The sequence below is a fragment of the Ahaetulla prasina genome, chromosome 3, assembly GCF_028640845.1.
Source record: "Ahaetulla prasina isolate Xishuangbanna chromosome 3, ASM2864084v1, whole genome shotgun sequence".
Classification (NCBI taxonomy): Eukaryota; Metazoa; Chordata; class Lepidosauria; order Squamata; family Colubridae; genus Ahaetulla; species Ahaetulla prasina.
The window spans coordinates 79,626,824-79,639,528 of record NC_080541.1 but is presented as its reverse complement, the minus strand read 5'-3'; the positions used below and the strand labels follow the sequence as shown (position 1 = coordinate 79,639,528).

General features: G+C 36.3%; 1 protein-coding gene across 1 annotated transcript; it reads right to left on the bottom strand.

Annotated features, from left to right (window-relative positions):
• Positions 1 to 5,330: 5,330 nt before the first annotated feature.
• On the bottom strand, positions 5,331 to 10,007 carry GCM2 (glial cells missing transcription factor 2). The gene is made up of 5 exons (XM_058176597.1): positions 9,918 to 10,007; positions 8,288 to 8,540; positions 7,606 to 7,718; positions 6,660 to 6,782; positions 5,331 to 6,209 (listed from the first exon to the last, which is right to left on the bottom strand). The coding sequence occupies exons 1-5, from the start codon at positions 10,005 to 10,007 to the stop codon at positions 5,331 to 5,333; spliced, it is 1,458 nt and encodes a 485-aa protein (XP_058032580.1).
• Positions 10,008 to 12,705: the final 2,698 nt, after the last annotated feature.

Genomic DNA, 12,705 nt, shown 5'->3' with positions numbered 1-12,705 from the left:
TGCGGTAGTTTAGGCATAGCATTTTGTGAAGATACAGGAGTATCTACATAGAATACCCTAAACTTCTTGACAGGGCTATTGTAAAGTGTCTGCAGAGTTGCTTATCTTCCTTACCACAGATTTCAACTTGTGTTGACAGATAAATTGATTCCAGCGCAAGTCAACTGTGTAAAAAAACAGATAACAGATTCCATTCTTTAATGTCTAAAGGATAAACTGTTGAAAACATCACATCTTCTCAGGTTAAAGTTCAAAAGAAACTTTATAACTGATGCCATAAGTTAAATTAAGTGTGGAACATTCCTGCTATTGTTTACAGAATATGCTTCTAGATTTAGCTTGATGAAGAAGGAAAAAAAAGACTAATTTGCATTTAAATAATAAAGAAGAAATACCTTGCCAGTTATATCAGGTAAGCTACTTGTAAGTGCAACATGTTTGCATAATAGGTATATGCAAAACTTTCTTCAGGGAATTTCAGAAGGTTCAATTCCCCATCCAGTCACCTGAACTTCATATGGACTGGGGCTTTTTGTTGCAATTCTGTAAATTCTGTAAATTGGAATTTCCATATTCAAAATTGAAAATGGTTCAAAGTATTCCAGACTCCAAACAGAACTGTTTCATTTGGCATGCCATGTCTAAGGTCTCTTGAATTACCACCTCCAGTTAAAGGGATTTATTTTTTGGGAAGGATTTACTTTTTGAAACCAGAGGACTTCCCCCTCAATGGCATGGTCCAGAGTGGGAAATACAACAGTCTAGAGATCTCCATATTTGTTTTGTTTTGTTTGTTTGTTTCAATTCCTGTGGTTACCCATATCAGTCAATAACTCTGGGCAGCTTACAATTCAGAAAATATATTATTTCACACCTGCATGGATACTCCCCCTACGAAGGAAGGAAGGAAGGAAGGAAGGGTGGGTGGGTGGATGGATGGATGGATGGATAGAAAGATAGATAGATATCCTAAATGAAAGTGCTTTGTGATTCAGATCCTTGGTGGTGCAGTGGTTAGAGTACAGTACTGCAGGCCACTTCTGCTGACTACCAGCTGCCTGCAATTTGGCAATTCAAATTCCACCAGGCTCAAGCTTGTCTCAACCATCTATGCTTCTGAGGTAGGTAAAACGAAGACCCAAATTGTTGGGGCAATATGCTGACTCGGTAAAAACCGCTTAGAGTGGGCTGTCCTATAAAGCGCTATAAGGTGCTATATAAGTCTAAGTGCTATTGCTATTTCTATCCTTTTATGACTCCATTTTTGTTGTTTTGCTTTATTTGTCTTGGATTATAACAGAAGGAGGTATAGTGGAAGAAGCATATAGATGTTTGACATAATACTGCAGTCAGATCTACCCCTTTTTCTGCAGGCCCGTAACATGCTGCTGAGTAGCAAAGCCAGAGGAATTAACTGGTTCCTTTGCTTATAGTTCACTGCAGATGCTAAATCAGGACAGCATCATTCAATAGTGACTTGGATCAGATGCAGCAGAAGCAGGGTGAGCATGATGCTTTAATCAACATGCTGTGGCAATATAAAACCATATACCAATAATATATTGCCATAACAATGTCTCAATGGAATTATTAACCAATAGTACAGATGGTCTTTCACCTAAAATAGTTTTATACATGTTGCTTAAAGCATTAACAAATTGAATGGTTTTAAGGTGCCACAATCTATGTCTTGTTTCCTGTTAAGTTTCACCATCTGCAGCTGGTGAAGCTGTGGATTATGAGCGTTGTAATCTAATATTTAGGTTATAATTACACGCTGTTGTTTTGGATATTTCAGAATGAGCATACCAATAAACATAATAGTATCCAGTGTGCTTTAGAATTGCAGACCAAAAAGAATATGTATTTGGGGTGATCTCATACAAATCTGCAAAAAACCTGTTGAATTTAAGTGGATTTATTTTCAAGTAAATGTGTAAAGATTTGCTATCTCAGTCTAGACAAAGATTAAGCTGTTTACTTCAGTTTAATATTCATTATTATTAATTGGATGTTAATGATGTCTGACTCCAAGAAGAATCAGGATGGCTTACAATATTTAAAATATGTAATTAAAAACACAATTAAAACATAACAAAAAAAAAAAAACAGCAGGGGTTCCATAAACACCTTAACCCCAGGCCTGGGAAAGAAGAACAAGTGTCAAGCAGAAGTTCTTCAGAAGGTTTATCCAATACAATGCTGATAAACGTAACCTTATGCACCCATGTTTACTTGTATGTGTTTTCTTTATAGATGATGTTTGTCTCCTTTCCTTGTTATCAAGTTCCTTTTCATTTTTTTCCTATTTGGTACTAGTTCTTGAGTTTCATAGATAAGAGCCAGTTTGACCTTAGAAGGAACCTCTGGTTATTTGCTGAAAAAGTGCAGTGTTTCTCAAAGCAATGGGATGAACAACATGATCCTGATCAGTTAGCACATCTTTTACCTTTATAGCCATAATAATAGCAGTGGACCTTGCTCTTGCTGTGAACCAGGAAATGAAATGAAAGATAATAGGCAAGAGCGAAAAGATCCATGAGCACCAATGCAATTTGTTAAAAAAGGAAAGAAGAAAACCCCAAATCTTCGATATCATGACAACTCAATAATTTCTTCAGTAATTCATCTGATACTTTGACACATCCACAGGTCAGCTGCAAGCTGATTCCAGTTAAATATATTGCCTTCTCTAATGCAATGACTTTCCTGTATGATTAACCCCACAATGTTTAGTGGTGTTTATTTCAAATTAAGGGTATTGACATTACCATTTTAGGCCCTCTCCATTTAATTTTTTTAAACTGGCATTATCATTTCTCTGACAACCCCACTTTTCCTTATTGGCCTTCGAATGTTGCATCTCATCTTGTCCCCCAGTTCATGACAAAAACTGTTATTAAATCTTATTTTTTTTCCTCTTAAGTGACATCTTACTGCAGCTTCAGGCTATATAAAATCTGTAATGTTTTGCCATCTATTATTTTAGGGGTAAGGTCAGTTGACCAGGGATGATCAGTAGTGTGTAAAGAAAATCTTAGGAGCTTAGGCATTCAGGCTATTGCTTGTTGCATTCTGCTTCATTTTCTCTTTCCTTTAGCGCTTTATTTCCTTAGTTCTCTTTATTATCTGTCGCCATCTTCTTTCCAGTCTTCCAACAAGTACAAATAAAGGAGAGTACATAAATATGCAAAAAAAAAAAAAAAGGCACCAGGACTCAACCTTGTGGCAGACTTTGTTTATTTATCTGTTTATATTTCACATTTCTGAACTGCCCTACTTCAAAGGGGGACTCTGGCTGGTGTACAATAAAACATCAAAATATAAAATAGTATATAAAAAATTGAAATGTTAGAGTTAACATTTTTAAAAATTATAAAAGGTTTTAAGGAGGTAAGAATAATTAACCCTGCTAAAAAAAATAGGTTGACATGGCACTAACCAACACCACCACTGCTTGTTTCTTTCGGTGCCCCATGTAAAGCAGCAATGTTTTAATCCTTTTTCAGAAGGCCAGGAGTGTGGAGGCCTGTGGGAAGGAGCTTTACTCTCAGTGTCATGGGTAGAAAATTGCAGCGTCATAAATTATATAACTGATCTTTACTTTCAATCCATTTTGCATTAATATTGTTCTCCAGACATATAAATCTTTAGCATAAAACAAATAATGACAAATATTCATCTAATAAAGCATATTCAAATACACTGTTCAATGTCTCTCTTTTACTTAAAAAATGGCATTTGAATTACTAACTAAAAAAAATTCCAACTTTATTAAGATTGCAAAATACACTTTTAAAAGTTTGATTTTGTTTTAAGATGCCATTTGGATATCTGAGTCGTTGAAAATTAATTTTCAAAGCATGATTTTATGCTGTCACACAAATAGAAAAAATATTTGTGGAACATGCTCTCACAGCATGTTTATCTAACAAGAACACAATGTTTTGCTGTACAAAAACTCATCAGAGAATGTACACTTTCATTCTGCATACATTTTAATAAAATATGTGATACCCTAATGAAAGTATGGGATTGTATAAAACAGAGTTAAGATCAATTAAAGCATCACCTTTTTCAGTCTGCTATATGTACTATATACTAGAATTTTTTCAATTCTTCTTTCCCAGTATTTTAATTTTATAATATCTTCATTTATTTATATGTTCTCTAGGCCACTATTATCAGAAGACTTTGAACAGCTTACAATTTGTTTACAGTAACTTAAAAAAATCAAAGAAACTCACAAGAGATATATTACTTTCACCACATCATAACAGATGTCCACATTCGGGAATAGTTCAACATTCCATCTCATCCTCAAATGTTCTTCAGAACAGCCAGGTTTTCAAGGGTCTTTCAGAGAAAAGGCAGTTCTTATATTTAGGGGAAACTTAACTCACAGGAGGGAAATCATCACTGAGAAAACTCAGGAATGGTGTTTCTGAAGGAGACACAAAACTCAGCCTGTTTTTGGAGACATTTCCTCAGCTGGAAAGTCTTAATGTGTGTTGTTCTCATTGGATGGTCAGATTCTATAGATTGATGGGCAGCTTTGAGACCCAAAACATGTGGTGTCAGAGAAATAGATGACCTAAGTTACAAAGGGAAATCCAGGACCTACAATTATCCTTGGAAGAATTTACAATCAATACACCTGCTGAAATAGAGGTATTATAACAGCAAGTTTGGGTGCACCCATAATAACCTTTGCTATGCTGAACCAATTACAGCTTATGAATAGACTTCAAGAGCAGCCCTGTATATTTCAACTTGTAATAATCCAGATGCAGAATGACAAAGGCATAAGTAATTATCAACCAGATGTAATTAGGTAAAAGCCTGGTGGCCTCAGCTTTTACCTGATGTTTTAGCAGCAATCAGAAATCCAAGAGGATCCCAAGTTTTGAGCCAAATGTGTCTGAAAAGAACTACACTATCCAGAGCTGAAAATAGGCTATCTTTGGAATTGATCAATTTCTGAACCTACAGGCACTCTGCTAGGATTAATCTTAAAGTTTGACTGCTCTGTAACTTGTTGGGTTATGACTTTACATTTGATTTAGAACAGGGTGTCAAACTGGTGGCATGCGAGCCAGATGCGGCATGCATGGGCCACGCCCAACTCAGCTCCATGAATGGGAAAAACATCACAAAATGTCACATGATGGTAATGTGATGTGGTGAGTTTCACACGCGTGATTTAGAATGAGTAACTTAGCCAGCTAGGTCAATATAGCCAAGTCAATTCAAAGCCACCCAATTCAATACATTCCCAGAAAAAAACAAATTAAATGACTATTGGTAAATGTTACGCTTTATGTTTACCTCTAATGATACTGCACTTTGGCTTCAGTATTTTCAAATGAGAATGTTGGTCCTTCGTAGACAGTATAATTTCTTTCAGTACCTGGACTATTCTCACAAGTATTCGCTGCTACTACATGTCCCTCTTTATTAGGAGTCATCAAATGCTCACCACTCAAAGTTGATTTGCTCATTGCCCAATCTTCTTGAATGCTGTTTTCTGAGCAAAAATTTCCTGAAATGTCTGTTACTAGGGGACAACTAATCATATCTTTTGTATCACAGAAACTGTCACCATATTTCACAGCAGGAGACTTATAGGCTTCAAGGGACATCTTTGTAGTTGCAGTTATAACAGTTTGCATAGTTGGAACATTCAGAGAGGAATGACTACTATATTTATATGCATATTCTTCACTATAATGAGGATAGTTAGCATTGGTTTGACATAGTCCATAGCTAATTCTTTCTCCATAATTATTTTCTCCTAAGGACTGTTTCATCCCCTGATGCTCAGGGACACTAAGTGAAGTTGCATGACACTGAAGTCCATTCAGCAATAGGTGATCAGTGTCCATTGGAATATCCATGACCTCTTTGTGAAATGTAGGATATAAATTGGAATTGACATAACCAGGAAATGCACAGTCATAACCACAAGTTGATTTAGATGTGTAGATTTGGGAGGTTGGATAGTTCTGGAGTGGTGATGCTGTATCCCCTTGAAAATTGGTTGCATCGTAAGTAATGTGGTATGCTTCTGAATTTGGAAATAAGTGGGACTGAGCAAGGAATGGTATGCTGGCATCTGAGAAAATGCTAAATTTTTCTGGTCCTTCTTCATATGATACAGGATGGATGTAGGGAAAGTGATTACCATTCTCATTGCATGCTGTTCCTGTCTAAAGAGAATATTAATGGGAACAATTAATGGACACACACACATACACACACCTTTTATTAAATAGAATTGTTGACTATTGTTTAAATTATTTTTCCAGTATTTTTATCAGGATGTTTAGATTATGTATCAGATTTCAAGTCAAACTGATGATGTTCATGTTCCTGGAACTTCTACAATACATTTTTTTTTAATCACAAGAATAAAAGTTGTGTAGCTCTTTATCTCTATTCAAAGGACAATGTCTAATGATGCTTTCCATTTAAAGGACTCCAACCCAAGAAAGAAATAGTTATGAGTAATTAACATTTACAAGCAGATTCAGCAAACATTTTGGTCACTTTATCAATCTCTTTCATAACAATGAGATATATTGTATTTCTATATGAATGTTCACATTAGTTATGATATTTCACATCAATATTTCTGATGACACCGCAGACCCAGTTACCTGAAACTCAAGAAACCGTTTCTTCTGGGAGGTGTGAGATGATGTTTGCTTTTTAAGAGCACTTCTTCTGATCTCAGTTTCTGATTTGCTTTCTGGTCTAGGGTGGTCATGAATTCCCTTAGCCTGAAATAATATTGACACAGGAACAGAATAGAGCATTAAAAAGCCGATATATAACAAGATAGACATTAATTATCTATATTAACAGATAGCAGCTTTCCTAGGGTTACAGCAAGAATGGTTCCTAACTTCACCTGTAAATACTGTAGACTTCAGTGCACATATGAACATTTTTCTTATGTGGAAAATGTATATAACATATGGAAAGATCCTGGAAATTTCATGCACTAGTGAAGTCTAAAGCTTGGGTATGAGTCTTAAAAAATCCAATATAAGTGATTTCAGGATCCAGTGACTTTTCAGATTTGCACCGCATTCTGCACTGCAAAATAGCCCATTGCATTCTAGCCTAGCATACTGCCAGAGCCTGGTCCATATCTTTAGTCATTCTCTTTGTTACATGAACCTAGACATGTAAGCACTAATGTCAAGTCTTTCATGGACATAACACATCTATAATCTTCTTTGGATTGCCCAGGAAGCAAGGCTTTTAAGCATAACTCCTTAATTTAAAACTCTTCATTTTTCTGTTGTTAAAAGAGGAACAAGCAGCACTCTCCTTCCTTGTGTTAAAACCTCAAAGCAATGGCTTAAAAACAAGTCTGATATGCAATATATTGAATACCCAGTTAAGTGTCTCCGTCTGCAGGCTCACAAAAGTTGTATCACTGAGTACAATACATTTATTTTATTCAGATACGAATAACTATTATCAGATAAGGAAAATACATGTCTTTCCAGTTTCCATTAAGTTATACACCATAAGATTTTTTTCTTTAATTAGAAGAAATCTACAGAGATAATCTACTTGGCATCTGTATTTTACCTGGAAAAATATTGCTTTGCCCTCATGTCTCCAAAAGTTAGTTACTGGATAGCCACTATGTCCTCGGCAAGCAATCAGTTCAAGAGTTGAGCTGCAGTTGGGACAATGCTTTTCTGCAAGATAGACAACTACATTGGAAATATATAAGATTGAAGACGTCCATATAGTGAGATAGAACTACTGTATAAAAATAATGTGCAATATATGTGCAGTATATTATCTTGCATAGTTTGGGAATTATAAACTGACACATTTTCACAGGTTTTTCTGTGGGGAAACAATGTGGTTTCATGTGTATTTTTTCCACCTGCAGTAGAATCTTCAATGACATTGATAAATTATTCCAGAAATGTCAAGAACATTGCTTTGTAAAAGCCTTTCAGGTACTGGAAGACTCATTTCTTGCAAGGAGTTTCACCTCTCCATGGTTGCAGGTGACATACAAATGCCTGTTATAAATAAGAATCTGGCATATATGTATATGCATATGTATAAATAGGTTAATGAGTAATTTGGAGATTCTATTTTTAAGCAGTAAAAGCAGAGTAAAACTATACTAAATTTTGGAATCTGAAAAGGGAGGAACTGGTTTTGTTGAACTTTTCGCTAGAAGGGAAAGTCCCCAACAGCTACAAGGATGCCTATTGCATAGCTCACTCTCTCCCCCACCCCAGATTCTCACTTTGTTGCTTTTGTCGAGCCTTATCACAAATAGCAGGCCGAAGTTGAAGTTTTGTCCCATCAGGCAGGGTGCAGTTTCTGGCACACACCACCACACCAAGGCAGGATTTCTTGAGGATCTGGCAATTGTGGTTGTTGGTGTTGCGCATGGCCCAACCACTAAGATGCCTTTGTGCGTTTTTATCTTCAATGGTATAGATATATCGCAAATACCCATCAGGCCACTCCTGGAAGGAATCAAAGTGTTTGGGCTCCTGCAGAGGAGAAAAATACATAAGAGGAAGGAGGTGGGGGGGGAAGGAACAGATGTAGAATCTATCTACATACTATTAAAACTCTTGTTTCCATAATCTTTAACTGGACAGAACAGTGTATCGTAAGGCAATAATTTTTGAACCAAGTACCTCAAATGGGCTAAAAAGCAAAATGTGTCCCAAATCTGGGACGTGTGATTTCTGTGGAATTGAAATTTAGCAAATTTTATAAGATATTTTATGACATAATGCAAAATGTCAAAAAACATTTCCTGTCATTTTACTGGGCTATAGAGTTCAATATGGGCTATTTCCAAGACAGATGCATCTCTGAATGTATCCAAACTTTTCCAGTGAAGGCAGTACATTACAAGTTCTGTCATTGTTGAAGGCATTAAGAAATCTAATGAAGAAATATCTCTGAGAGGCTGACCCAATGGGACTAGTGTATGAGGATTGAAAGTAGCCAATTCTCCCTTTAAAAAAAGGGGGGGGGAATTATGGAAACTAGCTTGTGTGTGCGCACATCAATACATGCAGTATATTGATTTACTACATAATCTGATTCCATTCGAACAAAATGCTAAAACCTAACTCTCATTAATAAATACAACTGTTATATTTAATTGATAGCATGCTACAATATGTCCAAACAAATAAACCCTGCTGTGACTCTGGTAAGACAAAGGTCAGGTACCAGTAACAAAATGACTCAATCCTATTTTTTGCTTAGTTTAATATGTTGCGGACTCCTAGTCACAATACATTCATAACAAATATAGTGGCTGGGTTCCCTGCTTTAGTGTGGTGCTGAGTGCATCCAAAAGCCTCTTCTATGCCGTTCCTCTTTAGAAACTCCTCTGATATTGAGTTGAGGCACTCGCTATCTCCTCTTAAATCAGTACAAAACAATAAGGTACAACAGCGAGATACAGAGAGTACATAACTTTGTCGTCCTTATTTCTAATCTTTGGTCTGCATTTGTTGTGTCTGTCCCAAAATACCACCAAATGTTAGGACCTGATCTGTGAGTCTGTCAATCAGTATAGGCCCTGTCAACTCCTCTGGCTTTGTGACTGTCTCTCTTCAGAAGATTAAATGTTTTCCTAATGAGAAGAACACTCTGCCTGGGCATCTCCTAGGTTAAAGAAATGCGGACTAAAGAAAATATTGGAACAGCTCAGGGAAGCAAGACTCCTTGGCTCATTAGTATACATTCATTGCCAAATATTATCCTACTTCTCCTGCCTCTGGAGAAAGTTTATTACAGTTGGGAGGCCTTCGGTATTTCACTGGGCAGAAAGGACTTTGCAATTAATTCAAAAAGCCAATCTAATGGCTCCATGCCTTTTTTACAAACCTCCCTCAGCCCTGTACCTGTGGTAGCTTGGGATCGTTGATGTCCCAGGTTAACTTCATTCCAAAGGAACAGATGTAGTTAGATTCATCGAAAGGTCCCTTTGACATTTTCATCATGAATCTAGAAGAACCTACTCATTAAAAAAAAGAAAAAGATATGAGGTACTTCTCTTGTTCCATCATTTGGAGAAAAAGTTTCATTTCAGATTTTTAAAAAAACACCTCAGTAACATTCTTTCTGGTCATAAGATTTTTCCCCAAATCATATTGTTATGACTGTTTAAAAACATAGAACAAGTTCTTTGCACTAACAAATAACGTTCTGTATAACTCATAAATCTATAGAAATGAAAACAATTACATAGTTTTCCTCAAGGGTTCGAAGCACAAGTGCACAACAGTTTATTTATTTATTATTTATTTATTTATTATTTAGATTTTTATACCGCCCTTCTCCCGAAGGACTCAGGGCGGTATACAGCCAGATTTAAAACAAAAACAATATACAGATTAAAACAACAATTAAAATAACATATTATATTAGTGGCCGAAAGATTTAAAACCATCAAATTTGACCCATGGTTAAAATACCCCAATTAAAATTATTAAAATTCAAGAAATTTAAAAATTAAGCCAGTCCCGCTTGGATAAACAATGATCATGTTGGTCATGATCATAGTTTAGTGCTGCACATTAAGTTGGTGTCCACTCATACATCCAGTTTACAATGTAAACCCATATAGAGGGTATTATACATGACAAATACACACTAGAAATTATGGTAACACATGCGCACACACATACATACACATGCACAATTTCATGCACAGTCAAACTAGGTCAGGTATAATGTGTGAAACTTTCCTACCTACCTGTAGTAAACTTAGGTCTCTTTCCGTCAGTGATAATTACCAGTCATCTAGGAAAGAATTGCTGTCATCTGCATGTATAACTAAAGGTTATACATTTACAATGAAATCTGAGAGAACAGTAGTTTTCCTAAATATAGGTAGTGAATTCATGACTAATGCGAAATTTGAACTGGCTTCCATTTTTGCACTACAGCAGTTTTTCTGAAATACAGATTAGTATGAGGACATAGGATTCAGATGGATCAGACTCAGATCTTTACTCAGTCACAACTTACAACTTCTCAGCAAAATCTATGCCAGAACTGAGGATAAAAGAGAGGGAGGAACAAGAACAGAAATGAAGGTCTGTGCAGGCAAACCACTTTCAAAACTTTAAAAAGAAGACAGGAAGAAAACATGACTAGCCAGTTTGGTCTAGTGGTTAAGGCATCAGGACAATCTGAATTCTAGTCCTGTTTTAGGCACGAAAGGCAGCTGGGTGACTTTGGGCCAGTCACTCTCTCTCAACCCCCCTCATCTCTTCTTCTTATGGGGAACATAGGGGAATGAAAGAGTAATAGATATGTTCACCACCTTAAGTTATTTATAAAAAATAATGAAAGCAGGATAAATAAAAATAAATAGCAGCAGCTCAGTTTCTGCGGTACGTGTAGAAGTGTGTTGGTACATTGTGAGAAAGGAACAGTAAAGTGTTTAGAAAAAAAAACTTTTCCAAAAGACCTCAGTTAGAATATATAAATGATTCTCGGCAAGAACTGACATAACAGAATTTCTACTGAGTAAGCATGCGTAGATTTGCACAGTATAGTACCGTATAACTTTGGGAGCTTGCCTTGAAATTCTGCAGCTTGTTGTCCTCTTACCCTTTCATGAACCCCTTGCCTCTGTCCGCTGCCAGCAGTGCTGAAATCAGCCAGAGTTTGCACTTTCCTTCCTGAGCTTGGCTCCGAATCTGTTCATACCAGCAAGGGCATCTTTTTTGTCCTCAACTTTTACCCTCCCACATACCTTTCTCTGCTGTGTTGAAAGCACGTCAGTGGCAGCTCCTCCTTGATTTATTCCACAAGTTCTCAGGCACTAAGTACTGCTGATCCACAAACCAGCCAGCTAGAGCTGTGTCATCCGAGAGGGAAGGCATGAGCCTGCTTTTCAGAAGTACATTTCTTTTTCATAGCTAATTCATGTATTTAATATGTGAGGGCCCCAAAAGGAACATAAATAAACATTTTCATTGTGAGCCACAAACAGTTTGACCCTTAATACTTGGGCTTAATTATTGGTTGTTCCAGACCTCATTTACACCTTGAAAACAGCCTGCAACTGCTTACAACTAAACAACTCAGATGTGTTGGATTATCATTATATCTAATGAGCAAAGTCATTAGAAAGCAAAGCAAGTTGAGTATACTATGGATAATATGGCTCTATAATTTAAGGGTGCTTGGCTGGGAAAAGAATAAGGAAATGGCCTGCAAGAACTCAAATACATTCCTAATTCCAGTGTATCAGTAAAAGTGAAGATCATATTGACTTCAGCGTGACAACTCACAATCCTTTACAGTAGTTTTGGGGCCTACCTATTTTTAAAAAAATAAATTCCCAATGAATATAAAATGTTTGTAGGTACTCAAATACTACATATGTATAGACACAGAATCTACTTAATGGTAAGTAGAGAGGGATTTTAAAGAACAATATAATTCCTCCAAAACTTGTTACTTCTCTCTCTCTCATACATATACATACACACCACAAATACACAGGCTATATATTAATGAATGTGTGGAGGGTTTATTTTTTTTATCAGAACCATTCAAAAAAGAAATATAAATAAAGGAAAGACCTGGATAACTTGATAAGGAGAGGTAGATTCTCTTTTTACTCTTTACTCATTACCAATTTTCCCAGGAGTGTCAAAACACTGGAAACCATAG